General features: G+C 48.9%; 1 protein-coding gene across 6 annotated transcripts; it reads right to left on the minus strand.

Moving 5' to 3' along the window:
• Window positions 1-1,175: 1,175 nt before the first annotated feature.
• Window positions 1,176-17,131, minus strand: ZFAND3 (zinc finger AN1-type containing 3). Of its 6 annotated transcripts, XM_061559269.1 has the most exons (8): window positions 16,809-17,129; window positions 15,873-16,096; window positions 11,617-12,355; window positions 8,052-8,092; window positions 7,380-7,895; window positions 6,976-7,035; window positions 5,906-6,076; window positions 1,176-4,279 (listed from the first exon to the last, which is right to left on the minus strand). In XM_061559269.1, the coding sequence occupies exons 3-8, from the start codon at window positions 11,685-11,687 to the stop codon at window positions 4,125-4,127; spliced, it is 1,014 nt and encodes a 337-aa protein (XP_061415253.1). In that variant the 5' UTR covers window positions 11,688-12,355; window positions 15,873-16,096; window positions 16,809-17,129; the 3' UTR covers window positions 1,176-4,124. The 6 variants fall into 6 exon arrangements, with proteins under 6 accessions (XP_061415253.1, XP_061415254.1, XP_061415255.1 ...); XM_061559270.1 differs by lacking the exon at window positions 15,873-16,096 and having other exon boundaries at window positions 16,813-17,129; XM_061559271.1 differs by lacking the exon at window positions 15,873-16,096 and having other exon boundaries at window positions 11,617-12,100.

Raw genomic sequence — 17,131 nt, forward strand, 5'->3', positions numbered from 1 at the left:
TGTCCCACGAGGTTCCATCCTTGGTCCCCTGCTTTTCTCAATAAATCTGATCCCACTGGGCAAAATCATCTCCAGTTTTAATGTGAATCATCACCGCAACGCTGATGGCACTCAGCTGTACATCGCGATTGACTCTATGGACACCGCCTCGCTGTCCACTCTCAACATCCTCTGTTGATGCGATCTGATCTTGGATTGGTTTTTAACCTCCAGTTAAATATTGAAAAATTGAAGAACTTTTCATCAGTAAAAAAAGTCCCCATTTAATAAAAACTTCAGTTTCAGTGTGCACCTCCTAAACTCATTACACTCACAGAGGACAACTGTAGCATTCTCAGTGATCCCAAGCTCTCATTCTGCTCCCACCATTTCATCCCTGCAGCAACTCAAACCTCCATCCTCCCACCCCAGCTGCTGTCGAGACCCTCACCCCAGTCTTCATCCCGACTCGACTATTACAACTATCTTCTCTACGGCCTCCCATATCCATCATTACCAAACTCCAGATGATCCAAAATTCTGCCAGACCTCTCGCTCACATCCGTAAATTAGGCCACATCACCCAAATGACACCACCGTTTCCCAATCCAATCACATATCAGATTTAGGTTCGCACTCACCATGTTCTAGATCCTCCGTGTACTAAGCCCTGCCTACCTCTCCACTCTCATCTCACTCTACTCGCTTTCCGGCACTCTGTATGAGCCACCCACTCCCGGTCCAAGAAAATCCATTAATCATCTGCCTATGGTTCTGAATTTCTAAAACAAGCACGCCCCGTTTGGTTTAGAACTTTGAGATCAAGCTGAATTTAAGAACTATATAAATTTCACTCGTTGACGAGTATATGCATTGCTAATCAATCATCATAAACTGGTGGTGCGCATTATTGTACCTATTACATTATTCTTGGTTCGTTCGGTAAAGTCACGTAGAAGGGAAATAATAAAAATTAAACAATGAAATTCTGTTGCAATCCAAACGTCGTGAGAATTTGATTGTTTTATTTTTATTATTTCCCTTCTACGTGACTTACCAAAAGAACCAAGAATATGAATCCCTGCAGTCACGAAAGCTTTAAATCGAAATATTACATTATTAAATCAGGAAAACCAAATGCATTCTAACATACCTCACACTTGCCCCGAGGTGTTCAAACCACACGTACGCAAACATTTTTGCATTTTAATGTTCAAGGTTTATTAGAGAGAAAAAAAAAATTAGCACCTTCATAGCCACAGATCTATGTACAAATAGTTTAATATGTCAGTGTTTCGGCAAAGTAAACATGCAACCGAGAAGAACCTGCAAAGACCAAAGTGTCATCGGATTATGCGTGCACGCACAGGGGCCTGGCCAACCGACTGCAACTGCACCATCGCCAACCAGAGTACAGACGGTGCAATTGCACCAGGGCCCATGGGCCAGAGGGGCCTAGTCGTCAGGCTATGAAGAGGGGGAGGGGGAAGAAATTAGATAGGAGGGGGGGCATTTCATTTCCTTGCACCAGGTCCCATGTCAACAGCACTACGTCACTGCTCTGCACACTCTTCCAAAGGCACCAGGAGGCCAGCAGAAGCAGCGCTTTCCGCAACATATCCTGGGCACCATTTCATATACCCAAGCAACTACATATACATGCACCAGGTTTCCAATCAGAAGTCAGATAAACGACTCCACCGACACAAATTCAAACAATATTTCCCCGTCTACGCATTCGCTGCGTGATGGATGCATTTATTTTGCGGACGGGATGTGTAAATGTTATGGTTTTGAGTGAGAAACATTTTAAAGGCAGTATAATGTTTTTTTTTATTGTCCAACTGATTTTACAAACGCAATTTTACTCACTTTTTAGAGCAAAAAAAAAGCTAATTTGAAAACTCGGCTATGGACAGTAATCATCTTAAGATGGCACGGTCCTTAAAAGACACGCCCAAGTCGGAACCCTCCGCGTTTGTGTACCAATCATTGCTGGTAGGGGCAAGAGTTTCTAAATACATTATCTAAACATCTGGGCTTTCCTTCTTTTTTTATTCGGCGACATTCATGACAAATAAACTATTTTTCATCCTCTTTGGAGAGAGGACATGAAAGTTGAGCTTTATGGCATTCAGAAAATCACCTCGTAGAGGGGCCAGCCGGTCAAAATGTAGACCGTTTAACTCCCAGCAAGGATTAACATCGATGGATGTTAATAAATAGTGTGCGACTGCTGCTGAAGTGTCAACATCTGACAAAAGTACAAACATTGTTCCAACCAAAATTGCTTTTGGAAAAGTTGGCCGGTCTTGGTATTGAACGTAAATTCTCCACTCCTCAAGTCTTAAACAAAGTTGTTCATCTTTGGAGTACAAAACGCTTCCTTGGCATACTTGATGTTGACGTGCGCAGTTATTGTACGGCTTATGTGTTTGTTGCAAGTCGAGGATTCGGCAAGAGACAACGGAAGAGTTAAATAAAGTGAGCCCCCCTCCACCAGGCCATCGGCCCTCGTGTATATTAACAGCTTTGGCAAAACATTTGCAGGCCAGGGGAGCACTGTACACCTGGGAAAGACAAACAGGATGAAATAAAAGCAAAGAAAACGCTCCGTTTGATTAAAAAAAATTTGTGGAAACAAAATAAGTGAAATTAATCCCTAAAATACGGTGTTATTCTCAAAGCTGTATTACAAGTAAGCAGGAGGATTATATGCTTCTTAGAAAACAAAGTTATTTTTTTTTACCAATCCTGACAATTTCAATGTCCTGACAACATTTAAAATATGCCCACCTGAATCATAAGATTATGGTATATATTTAAAGATCATATTCACCGTAAATTTCCCAAAGTTTACATTGCCCCGATACCATTCCAGATTTAAGCAATTTATAAATATATTGGTATGGGAATAATCTAAAATAACGGTCAAGGAAACATACAAAAAAGGTCTAACGGACTGATAACGTCAAGCTATGTTAGTGATCTTATTTCTGGTATACATACGTCTACAAAACATATTCATGAAAATTGCATTACCTGCTTTTCACCAAAAAATTCCTATACAATTCCTTTTGAGTCATCTTATCTGGCCAAATGCAGATCCGAGCAAACAAAACTTGGCTTGCGGACATCATCGGCTCCGAAGCATCGGGACAGAAGGAGTCACTTTGTGGTTTCAAGCTTAGTCTCAGACGATCAGTTTCAGGCCACGGGTTGGGCACAGCAGGCAGAGGGCGTTGGTGCCACGCCAGCCAATCGGCAAAATGAGGCATTTTATTTGTTGGGTCCCTGCAGATCGTAGAGAGAAAACTGTACAGGAAAAGCCTACGATGTTCTAAGGGTGCACTTGAAATGTGCTTATTCACACATTTTTGGCTAAGCAACAGAATTACAAAATATATATACTTCCCACCACATATAATTGAGTTATTCCAGTATTCTGAGGGTGAACCATCCACATGGTAATTAGTTTGTTTGTTTTACCAGCCTTACTGCATAGGCACAAGATCAAATCCTGAAATGTCACCGACTAAACTGTGCAAGCCATTTCAGTCGCACTAGTTGAATCTGCAACAGTGGCCTGAAACCTGGTCTCCTGGAACTGAGTTCCAAGCCACTTGTCCTGAAGAAGTGGCCTTGCGTTCCCCACAACTACCACTGCCCTCCTCTCCTCTAATAGCAGGAAGCTCCACTGGAGGACGTGTACACACTTCCACCAATTAACAGCACGCGCCAAGCCGAGGTACGCTTAAATGTCAAAGTATTTAATTGCCAGGGTACACACGCCTACCTGCCGACACAAATCAAGCTCACTCTTACGTTCTAGCACATCCGAGGCAGGCACTCTTAAAACCTCCACGCCACGTGGCAGTGGCGAATTGCTGCAGAAATAAACGTCACTATTTCGATCAATAGTAAAAAAAAAATTTATATTGTACAAATAAGTAAATATCATATAGCCGAACTTTTATTTTAGCTTAACAATAACCAATCGCAGCTGAAATCATCGTACAACTGAACTTTTTTTTTAAAGATTCGACGCATCCCCTAAGGTCGGCCCGTTGTTTGCAGTAAGGAGAGAAAGCCGAGTGGCGCTCGTTGAAACCAAAAGTTTTTCGTCGCTGCACAGCGGCGCGCTCTCAACAGCACTCCTCGCCGATGCGGTGGAAGGACCGGCCCACCTTCTTGTCCAGCTTGACCATCTTCTGCAGGGCCTCCTGCCGCCCGTGGCCCATGTGATCGTAGGTGCACGCATGCTGCTCCGGCAGGCGGTGCAGGCTGCAGAACACGAACCCTGAGGGGCCAGAAGGGACAGGGCAACACCACAGCATCACGTTTCTGAGCCCGGCACCACTGCCGGCTCACAGTCTCTGGTTTGCCTTTTGGTTCTGGGATTATCAGTAATGATAAAAACTTGGGTAACCGGCATTTCCAAGGCAACTAACCTAATTAATGACCCCGATTACATTCGAGAAAAGCACGTACATAGATTTGTGCTCTAGCCTTAAAAGTAGATTTGGTGGTAGAAATCATGCAAAATGTCAGTCTTCACTTTTTCACCGATGTCAACGTATACCAAGCGTGTATTTTTCTATTCACACATACAGTGCTTACCGGAATTGCTTAAATTTCCCCTGGAAAAAAGTCTATGAATGTCAGTAAATTCATTAACCAGAGCGGCTTCCGCAAATTTTCACCATTTATTATGCAGCAGAAACAATATATAATTGTATAGCCGTCTCCATCAGCACTGCAACAGTTACTTTCTTTTCATCAGTCGTGATAAAGAAAATGCTTGAGTGAATTAGTACAGAGACATCGGCTAGTTGTAGCAAAGTGCTGCTTGGGCTGCTACATGGAAATTTGGTTACCAGAGTGCATGGAATCTCTTGGTATCCCAGACTGCGTAAAGGCCACTGTGGCGCTGTTTGGACTGTGCGGTGCCACCAGCTGTGAAATTTATGTATGGGGGGCATGGATCACATGGCCTTTGTCTGCCACTGTGATGGCAAAGCGACTGATAAAGGGTCAGCCTCGACCGAGCACGTCCCACTAATCACGATCACCTACGGGAACGTATCATAGCAGCTACAGCATCCACGCACTGCAATTCACAAAAGGGGTTTCAATCCTGGCGGTGGATAACGCTGCTCGCCAGGTTGACGCGAGTAATAACCCACAACGCGTTGTGCCCAGCGAAGAAGGCGCGCAGTATTACGTTTGTGGAGGTTACAATTTACGCCGCAGCTTTTTAAGTTTTTGGCGACGTGTCCAGGAGGCTTAAATGGGAAAAATGGAACGAGGTGGTCGTAACGTGGAATCCATGGAGCATCCCAGGAGAATTAGTCTGGTGACAGTCGGGCTCTGGAGCATGATTACTCAATGTCACGGTGTTACAAATTATTAATTAAACACCTACACATTTGTCGCCTCGACTTGTAGATCCCGAATTCAAAACTAGGCCAAGCCACGGCCGATTGTCACTGATGCCACTTAAAGGTAGCCGAGTAGTATGCACATACACGCAAGTATTGTCCCAGCCATTTGACTGCCAAGCTAATGGGTGACTGTTCTGTTTTTAAGAAATGATTGTTTTGGTCTCATATCAACCTTTTGTGGGTAGTTTCTCGTTTTGCTGTAGCTCATGTTGTCGACCCCATTAGCTTTAATATACCAGTAGCAGCATATATTCCGCCAAGACTGCAGATGATCAATTCTCACACGTGCAATCCAACGCATGTTCCATAAATACAAAGCGATATTTTAAAATCGAATTGGCGTATTGTTACATGTCCCGCAAGCACGAGCCCCCATATCTCTCTTCATACCCCCCCCCCATGAAGCCTATGGCGGCCTCTGTGGCAACCCTCCATGGTGGCGCCCCTGGTGACCCAGACTTGTTGTGACCCCTGAGACATACCACAGCGGCACAAGCCCAGCTCCTGCTGCACAAGCTCCAGGCGGGCTCGGCACGTGAAGCAGCGGCGCTTGTTCTTTTGCTTGGCCCTGCCCTTCTCCTCCTCATCCTCGTCCTTGTCCCCGCAAGTTTTCTTGGCTGGGGAATCGCTGCCCGACTCGCCGTCCACACCATCTGCAGCCAGCGCAGGAAGCACGAGGGTTAGTCGCCTTCAACACAGCGCACCTTCCACACTGGACTCGCAGTGTGCGTCGCTTAAAACAAGATGTAACCCAAACAAACACAAACAGCTCTCTTCTCACTGCGTAGGGTGTCGTGGTTGTGCTAGATGGCTCTCCGACGTGTTTTTGGATCGTACCATGTTGTCCAACGTTTCACACCATGTGCTGGGAGTTTCATCACGCCAAACAACGCATGGTCCAACGTAAAACACGTGGCAGATATCACGTAGATATCCACCCAGCCCGTGTTCCGGGGCTGCTTTAACACAGGTTTGAAGCTTTGGAAATGAGAATAAGAGATTTGAATGTTACGGAGAGGGGGAGACGTTACAGCCCGAGTGCCATCGGTCCCGTGTAATTTAGTCAATGCGGCAACGCCACAAGAGCGCTGGGACAAAGCACTCGACTGGTTCTATCGTCTCCTTCACCGTCAAAGAAGAACTCACTGTAAACAATCAGTGACACAACCTGGATAATTGTCTACAAAACTAAATCTGTCTTTGAGTTGTGTTTTCCTTCACGTTAAATGTTGTGTACAATAAACAAGAGACGTGTATCTACACGTAGTTTATGGTAGGTTCTATAAACGTGTACATAAAAATGGTATAACGTGAACGCAGAAGTAAACGATGTCAACAACAACAAACTCGAAACAACACCGATCTATAAAACAAACTGACCATTTTAAATAACCTCAAACATAAAAAATGCTGCTCGATGTAAAACGGGCCTTGTGTGCAAGTTTAACTATCCATCTGCAATACAGGCACCATGCCACAGAGTTATCCACGTGGAAATCATCATCAGAACCTGCCTGCCGCCCCATGTGCGCTCGCACAAAGGCGGCATTACCTGGGTCATGAAGTCTCTTCAGGGGGATGTCACGCAATCTGGAGACAGGGCTCTCCGTCTCTGTTGGGCACAAGAGGCGCACACACAATACAAATTAGATACTTGTAATGTTCTGCAGGGTCAGTGGGCAAAACAATGCAAATGGCAACGTAATTGTGGTTCATGGTAAACCAGAGAGTGTTCGCTTTCATCAATTCGTTAAACTATATACAGCAAAGCTACCGGGTTTCACGTGCAGCAATTCACACCCCATCCCAGCGAACTGATGAACTATCACAGCTGCAACAGGCAATCCTTTGTCATATCATTTTTACTGTCACGACGCAACAGCTATCATTTTTACTGTCACGACACAACAGCTACTCCTTTGCGATTGTAATTTTGAATTCACCGCCAGCACCAACCTCTGGAGTCCTGGTTTGTGGAACGGCTGGATGGCGACATCGAGGTGGAACTTCCTGCTTCGGGCTCCCTCGATGGTGCAGGCTGCGGTTCCCGGGGTGGACTCACGCGCTCCAGCTCTGCGCTGGAGATTAGCGCGATCTCCGCGACGGGCGCCAGTAGGCGAGACGAAGGCGCCGGCAGGGAAGAGGGGGCAGCCCCCGTTGCCTCTTCGCTAGCGGTACTCGCCCCCTCGCATGGCTTCGGGGCGGGACACGGTTGCAGTTGGGCGCAAGGCTGCGCATGCGTCGTCTCGGCTGTAGCAGTGGCGGTGATGCTGGCGCCGGCTGGAGAGGCCGGGGCATCGGCCACGTCCGTAACGGTCGCCAGCTGCGGTGCGCAGGCTGTGCCACCACGGCAGGGCAGGTTAGGGGAACCTTGCAGCTCCGTGGGCAAAGCGCTGGAATCGCTGGCGCCACCGTCGCCCAGCGTAGGCGTCATCGATGAGCTGCCCTCGCCATCCCTGCTCTTCAAGTAGTCTGGTGTTAAAGCAGACAACGCGAGCGAACGGGGCGAGAGATAGAGAGCAGGGTGAAAAAATACAGATTAAACACCATGTCGCGATTTGTCGTGAGCAGGCAAGCGTGTCAAATTGTGAGTGCTGCACAAATCGCAGTGATGGTTATGTCACCTACCAGCGAAGCATTTGGAGCACAGATTCATTGTCTTGGTAGATCTGGATGTAAAAGAAGATAAAAAAAATTCAATACATAAAATGAATATAAGAGTTGGCCAGTACACCCATAGGCAAGTGGTATTTTAGCATCGACTGAAATAGCTCCTCATTCAGGTTGTTCCATGCTTCTGTAGCTGAAACAAAGAACATACTCTGTGTCACAGTGGCACTCTTCTACCCCCTACATGTCACCATGGCAAATATTGACTTTTACTTTTGGTTGGTAGGTTCCAGTTGTGCGAGCTGTGTGTGAAGAGTGTGTATGCGCATGTGTGTCCAGGTGTGAATATGACCCATCTGTCCTTCCCAAAATTCTGCAGTGTGGTGGCCACCCACCCTCCTCAACCACTCACTTTTTCACTCACCTCCTCACTCACCCATGCTTTGTCTCACCTACTCGTTCACTCACCGACCTCCACCACTTACCCACACCTCAAATTACTCACCAACTGACTCTCTGACCCAACACCAATCTTCACCAAACACCCACCAACCAAACAAGTCACTCACTTCAACAACTTGGGCAAACAAACATTCATTAACCCACTCACTCACCAAACCACTCAGCCCACCCATTGACCTCATTCAATTGCATCCCTACATCATCCTCTATCTTAGACTCACCAATCCATCCACCACCCATACGGCAACCCATTTACTCACTTATGTCTCCCACTTATTCATACAAGCCCTCATCCACCCACCCCCTAACCCAGGGGTCGGCAACCTACGGCTCCGGAGCCGCATTCGGCTCTTTACGGGCTGCTTCTTGACGATGAGTACGTTGTACTCAGATGCATTGCGGCTCTTGAAATACTGAATTTTGTACCGAATTGGAAAGAAATGGCTCTTCTTGTTATTTTGGTTGCCGACCCCTGCCCTAACCTATCCAGACAATAATTGCACACCAACTACACAGTCGACAAACCAGCCACTCCTGCACCAAGCCACCTAACCAGCCGACTCGCCGACTCAGCAACGAGTCCAACTCACACAACCACTCACCTCACCCAAACAATAAGTGACCCAGCCACTCGCTCACATCCACTCAGCTAGTCACGTATAGTCTTCCAGCCACTCCCTACCTCACTCACCTACCAAACCACTTACTCGCCTACCTACCCAGCCACTCGCTCGACCACTCACCTCCAGAGTAAAAAATAAAACTCACCCGTACACCGACTCAACCAACCACTCAGCCACCCTGCCACACACCTCACCCATCCTGCAAATAGCTCACCCACATACCCACCCACCCGGCCGGCCACTTTGGTAATAACTCACCCACCATTCCACCCAGCCACTCACACAGCCAGCAGGCCACTCACCACCACAGCAGCCCCCCCCCCCAACCCAAGCGGCCACCACCCCGCTTCAGCCATAGCGTCCGGCACTCATGACACATCAATAGCACGCCCATTCGGGGAAGGAAAAAATAAAAATAAAAAAAACCATAACCAAAAACAAAAATCTTAAAGCCCAACGCGACATGAACACCGCAAACCCGCCCGTCCGCGCGCTCTGGGAGTATGGTAGGAGTATATTACGTACAGACGGGGTGTGTAACACACGTGTGTTGTAGAGTTAACACACAAGTGTAGGCGCATTATAAAGTGTCGTCGAGTCATTTTAAAAAGAAATTGTTTTAATTGTTAACACGGTGATGGATCTCTCCCAACCCCCGCCTAACAACAGCCCTGCCCCGGCGCCTCCATCACGCAAGCACAACACCCACCCGCAGTACAAACAACCCTCGGCACACTCGTAACGAGCCACATTTAACAAATAGCAGTGCCTCGGGAGATAATGGAAGCCAGGCCCAGCAAGGCTTTACGAGACGGGAATGTCGAAGGTGCGGTGTCGAAGCACACGCGAGATATGGAAGCATGTTGTACTGTACTATGACGCGCGCACACAAAGTGACTGCGTAGAATTGTTTACAGAGGGTGTCGGGTACAAGGGCACGAGATGGCGATGGGCCGACTGGGATAGGGGACAATACATCACAGGACCAGAAGCAGGGCTGGGAGGGAGAAACTCGCTCCAAGGGTGATGAGCGGCCACCCGGGGAAGTGGGGGGGGGGGACACGGGACCCAACCCCAACCAACTCGGCCCGACCTTATGGGACCCAGGCCTGACCTCGGGCCCGACCAGCAAGGGCCAAGGGCCACAAAACGATCAGCCCCTGGCGTCTCAACACCCCAAGCTACGCTCGACATTATCGAACCGAGGGCGCACAAATCCTGACCCAACCCAAGCGCGACCACATTAAAAATACTCGAGCAGACCAAACCAGCTTGACCTTACCCCCCAGCTAGGCCCGACCCGTCCCAGCCTCACGTTGGCAGTCTCTCCCCCCACGAAACCTGAACCCGTCTCCCACCGACCCGGCCCATCAATAGCCACACACGAGGGGGCCACCAATAGCCACACACGGGGCCCATCAATAGCCACACACACGGGGCCCACCAATAGCCACACACGGGGGCCCATCAATAGCCACACACGGGGGCCCATCAATAGCCACACACACGGGGCCCACCAATAGCCACACACGGGGGCCCATCAATAGCCACACACACGGGGCCCACCAATAGCCACACACACGGGGCCCACCAATAGCCACACACACGGGGCCCACCAATAGCCACACACACGGGGGCCCATCAATAGCCACACACACGGGGCCCACCAATAGCCACACACGGGGGCCCATCAATAGCCACACACACGGGGCCCACCAATAGCCACACACACGGGGCCCACCAATAGCCACACACACGGGGCCCACCAATAGCCACACACGGGGGGGCCCACCAATAGCCACACACACGGGGCCCACCAATAGCCACACACACGGGGCCCACCAATAGCCACACACGGGGGGGCCCCCCAATAGCCACACACGGGGGGGCCCACCAATAGCCACACACACGGGGGCCCACCAATAGCCACACACGGGGCCCACCAATAGCCACACACACGGGGCCCACCAATAGCCACACGGGGGCCACCAATACCCACACACGGGGGGCCCACCAATAGCCACAAACGGGGGCCCACCAATAGCCACACACGGGGGCCACCAATAGCCACACACGGGGGGCCCACCAATAGCCACACACGGGGGGGGCCACCAATAGCCACACACGGTGGCCATCAATAGCCACACACGGGGGGGCCCACCAATAGCCACACACGGGGGGCCCAATAATAGCCACACATGGGGGCCCATCATCATCCCGGCACAGCCACATCGCTTCGCTCCCATCCCTCCCATCTCGATCCGATTCCATCCAAACCGATCCGATCTCACCCACCAAGACCACCAACACCACCACCACGTACCCCCCATCCCACAACAACCAGGACGACTACATCGAGACCTAAACCCAACCGAGTCAGCTCGACTCAGAACCGATCCGATTCGACCCGACGAGATCAGATCCCATCAAAACTCCTCCTCCACCACCACCACGACCACCACCACCCCGTGGGTTTGTGTCGAGCCCAAGTCGCTCACCCCCAGAAGCCGCAGCGGCAGCGCGGCTGGCAGCGCGGGGCCTCGCTGCCCTCACTGCCGGTGTCGCCCATGACGGCGGCGACGGCTCGGAACCTCTCCTCTCGGTGCCGCTCCTGCTGCTGTTGCTGGCCTCGTCCTCCCCCTGAGCGTCTTCTCCTCCTCCTGGCACTGTCCTCCTCCTCCTCTCTTCTCGTCCGTCACGAAAGCAGAACCCCCCACCCACCCACCACCACTACCACCCCGTACACGACGCTTTTATGTGGGCGTGTGTGAACCTACGAGGCCCTCTTACAAGAGGCTCGAATTCCACTCCTTGGCTTTGACGACGACGGTGGTGGTGATGATGGTGATGATGATGACGATGGTGCTAGTGGTGATGATGGTTACTGGTGGTGATGATGATGGTGGTGATGATGATGGGAGCAGCTCGGCCGCGTTAAATGGCGGCCGCAGCTGCGGGTAGGGCGAGGGTTAAAGGCGATGGCTGCAACGGGGTCGGCGCGGGCCAGCGGATAGCCACGGGGAAGGGACGAGAGGGACGGAGATGTAGGAGGGGAAGGGTAGGGTGGGGGGGGAGAGGGCCGCGGACGCGCACGCAGAGAGACAAAGGCGGCTGTGGAGGGAGTCGGAGCAACGCGGAGTAGCAGAGAGAGGCCGGCGACTGCGGCCGAGAATCGGGGCCGCTCGCCCCGCCGCTGTCAGAGGGCTGACGGCTCTCATCAGCTGGCGGGCGAAACCACTGCGACCGGGAGAGACGGGGGGGTGGTTATAAAACATCCGTCAATTATTACGCGTAATTTAAACAAGCGAAGCGGTATTTTTAATCGCTTGTACGCAAGATGATAATATTGTTTTCTTATTTATGGCCACGCGGAGTTTAGGTTTTGTTGAAATGTCGGGTAGGTTATGTTGCGAGAAGGAAGGTGGTACTAATTCACCCCCCCCTCCCCCCCACGCGTGGAGTGGACTCGTCCGAGAAGGGGGCCTTTATCGCGTTGTTGCGACGCTGCGTGCGTAATGAATGGGTGTGCGTCGTGTGTGTGCGTGTGTGTGTGTCTATGAACAAGTGTATTGTCATGTTGTATTATCTCTGTGCGTCTGTGGGTGCATTCCTCTTGGCGTCTGTGAGCATGTGTTACGGTGTGTGCGTGTATTTGTCTTTGTGTGTGTGTATTTGTCTTTGTGTGTGTTCATGAATACGTGTGATGTGCGTGTGTGTGTGTCTATGAACAAGTGTATTGTCATGTTGTATTATCTCTGTGCGTCTGTGGGTGCATTCCTCTTGGCGTCTGTGAGCATGTGTTACGGTGTGTGCGTGTATTTGTCTTTGTGTGTGTGTATTTGTCTTTGTGTGTGTTCATGAATACGTGTGTGTGCGTGTGTGTGTGTCTATGAACAAGTGTATTGTCATGTTGTATTATCTCTGTGCGTCTGTGGGTGCATTCCTCTTGGCGTCTGTGAGCATGTGTTACGGTGTGTGCGTGTATTTGTCTTTGTGTGTGTGTATTTGTCTTTGTGTGTGTTCATGAATACGTGTGTGTGCGTGTGTGTGTGTCTATGAACAAGTGTATTGTCATGTATTATCTCTGTGCGTCTGTGGGTGCATTCCTCTTGGCGTCTGTGAGCATGTGTTACGGTGTGTGCGTGTATTTGTCTTTGTGTGTGTGTGTATTTGTCTTTGTGTGTGTTCATGAATACGTGTGATGTGCGTGTGTGTGTGTCTATGAACAAGTGTATTGTCATGTTGTATTATCTCTGTGCGTCTGTGGGTGCATTCCTATTGGCGTCTATGAGCATGTGTTACGATGTGTGTGCGTGTCTACGAGTACGTGTGATGGTGTGTGTATTGTTTATGAATGTGCATTCGTGTAATGAATGTACATTGATGTACACGCGTGTCTATGACTACGTGTATTAGTGGGTGTTTCTCTGCGTTTCTCTTTGTGTTGGTGTCTTGTCTGTGTGCTGGCGTGTCTATCTATTTGTGTATTTGTACGTGTATATATTCTTTGTAAAAAAAAAAACCTTATACAGTAATGGCTTGCCATGTTACGGCGCTAAAGAAGTCATTCTGATGATTTATGTCTCTGAATGTGTATGTGTGTGCGTGTTGGTATGTGTGTGCGTGTTCGTATTTGCCTATGTAAATAATGTATGGTTGTGTAATTAGTTGTCTTTGTACGTGTAATAGTGTTTTATCTGCCTATGAATACATATTGTTTGTATCGTTAATATGCATGTGCCTGTATCATCATGGTGTGTCTAGATATGTGTGTTCATCATTTTGTCGCTTTATATCCATGTATATATTGGATGTGTATTATCTTGGCGTGTCTGTGTGTGTATATTGAGTTGTATAAAGTATTGATCTGTCTATAAGTAAGTGTATGGTTTGTGTGTGTGTGTAGAAATGTTTGTGTATCTATATGGGTGTATTATCTTGGTATGTGTATATTTGTGCCTCTGTGCATCTGTGGGTAAGTGTATGGTGTGTGTTTTGTCTCTGGGTGTTTGTGTGTAAATTGTTGCATTGTCTTGGTGTGTCAATGTTCTGTATTGGTGTGTCTATTCCAGTATCTCTTTGTTTGATACAATTGTATTTTGATGTTTTATAAATCCACATTGTCCATGATAGGTGAACTTTGAAGCCATGCGAAGTGTCGAAGAAACCCTGCCAAAAGGCCATAGGGGCAGATGTAGCTGTGAGGGTGTTAACCGACTGAAGTGATTGACAAATGGCTGTGTTTGCTTAGAAAGCCTGAATATTGTGGTCAAAATTATGGATTAAAGAGGTGAGCGAAATCAGGATGGAGTGCTTTTGGAAAACTGAATTTGTTTATGCAAAGCAGCATAATGTGATTAAAGAATAACGTTTTCAATCACTACATATTATATCTACTATGACCAGGCTAAAACAACGTGGAGACTGACAAATATCATGGAGTAAAAGGTCGAAAGTTTGCAAATAAAATATGGCACGGAATTGCATTAAGAGTCAGAAAGGGAAACACATGGATCAGAGAGACCTCATCTAGACTGTTAAGGAACATAAATGGGCTTGGGCAAGACACACCACCAGATTGCACGATGGTTGATTACCAAGACTGGTGACGAAATGGCAGCCAAATGAAAGAACACGGCCAATAAGATGACCGCTGCAGAGATGAGATGAGATCTGCTCACGTGCAGAACCGAGATGGATTGTGCCATTTTAGGACCATGGGCGTTCGTGTCTGCATGGGGAGGCCTTCATGCAGCAGTGATGATGATACACACGAAGGTAATGATCCCTTCATAATGCCTTAACAGACTTTTGGGGAAAGTGCTATTATCGAGCACCAATGAAGGCCGGTGTGGAACACGAGGGGGTGTGTGGCCAGTATCACGCCTGGCCGCGTTTGTCTACCGAGTGCTATGTTTTGCACATTGCACCAGATACTCATTTTAGGCTGAGTCGACCTAGGAGAGGCCCAATACCGATTCAAATAATCGTCACTGGTGTTGACCGTGTTCAGTAATCGACCTCAGGTGGCCGGGTTCGTAGCGCAATGTGCTAACCGCGACAATACAGCTTCCCCACAAACGCAGACAAAGATTCCTCCTGAAGCCTTTAACAGACCAGTTGACAAAAGTGCCATTAGCGAGCACCGATTAAGGCCCCTTGCCCCACAGACTGTTAAAGGCGATATGGAAAATCTCTGTCACACACATACAAAGATCCCCCGTGCAGCCTTATACATATTTTTGGTGGGCAAGCGCTGTCAGCGAGCACATATTTAAGCGAGCATGACAACGCATCAAGCTACATCTTTAAGGCTACATTGACCTGAGGGGAGGCCCGGAATAGGCTCAGATACATTTTACTTGCCACTGCTGTTATCCGTGGCGGTGAATTCAACCCAGGTCAGGCAGGGAGTTCACTTCCATAGGGACTCACAACAACAACAATAACAACCGCCGTTCGAACCGAGTAGCGGTGGTGTCACCACTGCGCTTGTGGCAGGCTAGGTGCATACTCTTAGTTCTTTCGGTAAAGTCACGTAGGTAAAAAATGAAATTAATAAAAATAAAACAATTTAATGTTTTACCTACGTGACTTTACCGAAAGAACTAAGAGTATGAATCCTTGCAGTCACGAAAGCTTCAAATCTAGAATTAATATGCAAGGTGCACTTTTGAGGCCACGTTAAGTGTAGAAGTCTGGCTGGCAGGAGGCTAACGGGACATAACCCAGGTGTCATATGGGTTCGACTGACCGTAATTAATGGCCAGATGCACCACCTGTGCTCCCGCCCCCCCACATGTGGCCAGCTCGCTGCGTTTCGGTCCTCAGTGGCACATCCGTCTCCTGAGATGTTTGATCCTTCGTTGCTCGCTATCCGCTTGACGCGTGCCACGTCGGGCAGGTGGCGTCTGGGCACGCTACCAACCTCAGCAGACGAGGAAGGGAACTGCACGCGCCCCACCAGCAATCGGTTTCCTGCGGTGGTGGTTCGAGGTAGTTGGCGTTCGTGAGATGTCTGTGTGTGTGTGTGTTGTATAACGGTTGACCAGGTATTGGTTATAATTACGAGGGTTTTCAGTTTGTCGATTAGTTGACATTCTTAATAGCACAATAGAATGCATTTTTCACGTTCAACACGTAGGCTTAACACGTAGGCTTATGGATGCTTATTTCCGTTCGTGTGTCGTGAATTACGTGGGTTCACATCATCCCTGCAGCCACTAGAGGCCGCAATAATTCTCCACAAAACGGCATGTACAGTATTTAAACATTAAAACCCCGCCGATAGAATTGCCTCCCTGAGTTGTGAGAGTTGATCAAATTTCCGGGGTTAGAAACGGGCGAGATGTGGGTGGTGAACGTTGCCACCACCACCACCACCCCCCTCCCAGCAGGGCTCTGCACGACACGCGTGTTTATGATCACTTAGTGTGTATCACAATCTGTGCCGGCAGTGTCACACATGGGAACACGCGGCAAGTATTTTGCTCGGCGTACACACGGAGCGTGCTGTAACCGAGGCCGACAATAGCTCAGGGTGGTTGGGGCAAGCAGAGCTCCCCGTGATAAATGCGTGAGTCGTAATGCCGAGGCGAGGGGTTGGTCGACTCGAGTTATCCGTTCCTGTATTATTATCGTTGGCGTTGTTACCATCATCATCAATCTATACATGCATGCACCAACTTACCTACAATTCACTCGTCATCAGCAGCATCGTCAAGACCACCATTCACGATCGTAATCGTCCTCCCCTCCTTCCCATTTCTCAGCCCCTTGGCGTCTCCATAATCCACCATCGTCGTCCACCTATTTAGCATCCATCCACCGACCCACACTACCAGAAGCGAGTCAACCGCACACTATCACCATCGTCATCAAGAACAGTCACTATTTAAAGGAGAAGAATAAGAAGAAGAAGAAACAGCACAGTAATCATTCACCCCACTTTGCCAATCTGTGCCCAGCCAGCAGCCACGCCCCTTTGACCCCACGCAACCGATGGGACCCAAC

This window comes from Lethenteron reissneri, chromosome 25 (genome assembly GCF_015708825.2).
Source record: "Lethenteron reissneri isolate LAM-NWPU_2019-01 chromosome 25, ASM1570882v1, whole genome shotgun sequence".
Classification (NCBI taxonomy): Eukaryota; Metazoa; Chordata; class Hyperoartia; order Petromyzontiformes; family Petromyzontidae; genus Lethenteron; species Lethenteron reissneri.

What these genes read in the sequence shown, in the direction of transcription:
- ZFAND3 (XM_061559270.1), bottom strand. Translation starts at nt 11,687, where the DNA reads ATGGGCGACACCGGCAGTGAGGGCAGCGAGGCCCCGCGCTGCCAGCCG. An exon ending in GTGCTCCAAATGCTTCGCTG is followed by an intron (nt 7,896 to 8,051) that starts GTAGGTGACATA and finishes CTTTAACACCAG; the next exon opens with ACTACTTGAAGAGCAGGGAT. An exon ending in GCTGGGCTTGTGCCGCTGTG is followed by an intron (nt 4,280 to 5,905) that starts GTATGTCTCAGG and finishes CTGGCCCCTCAG; the next exon opens with GGTTCGTGTTCTGCAGCCTG.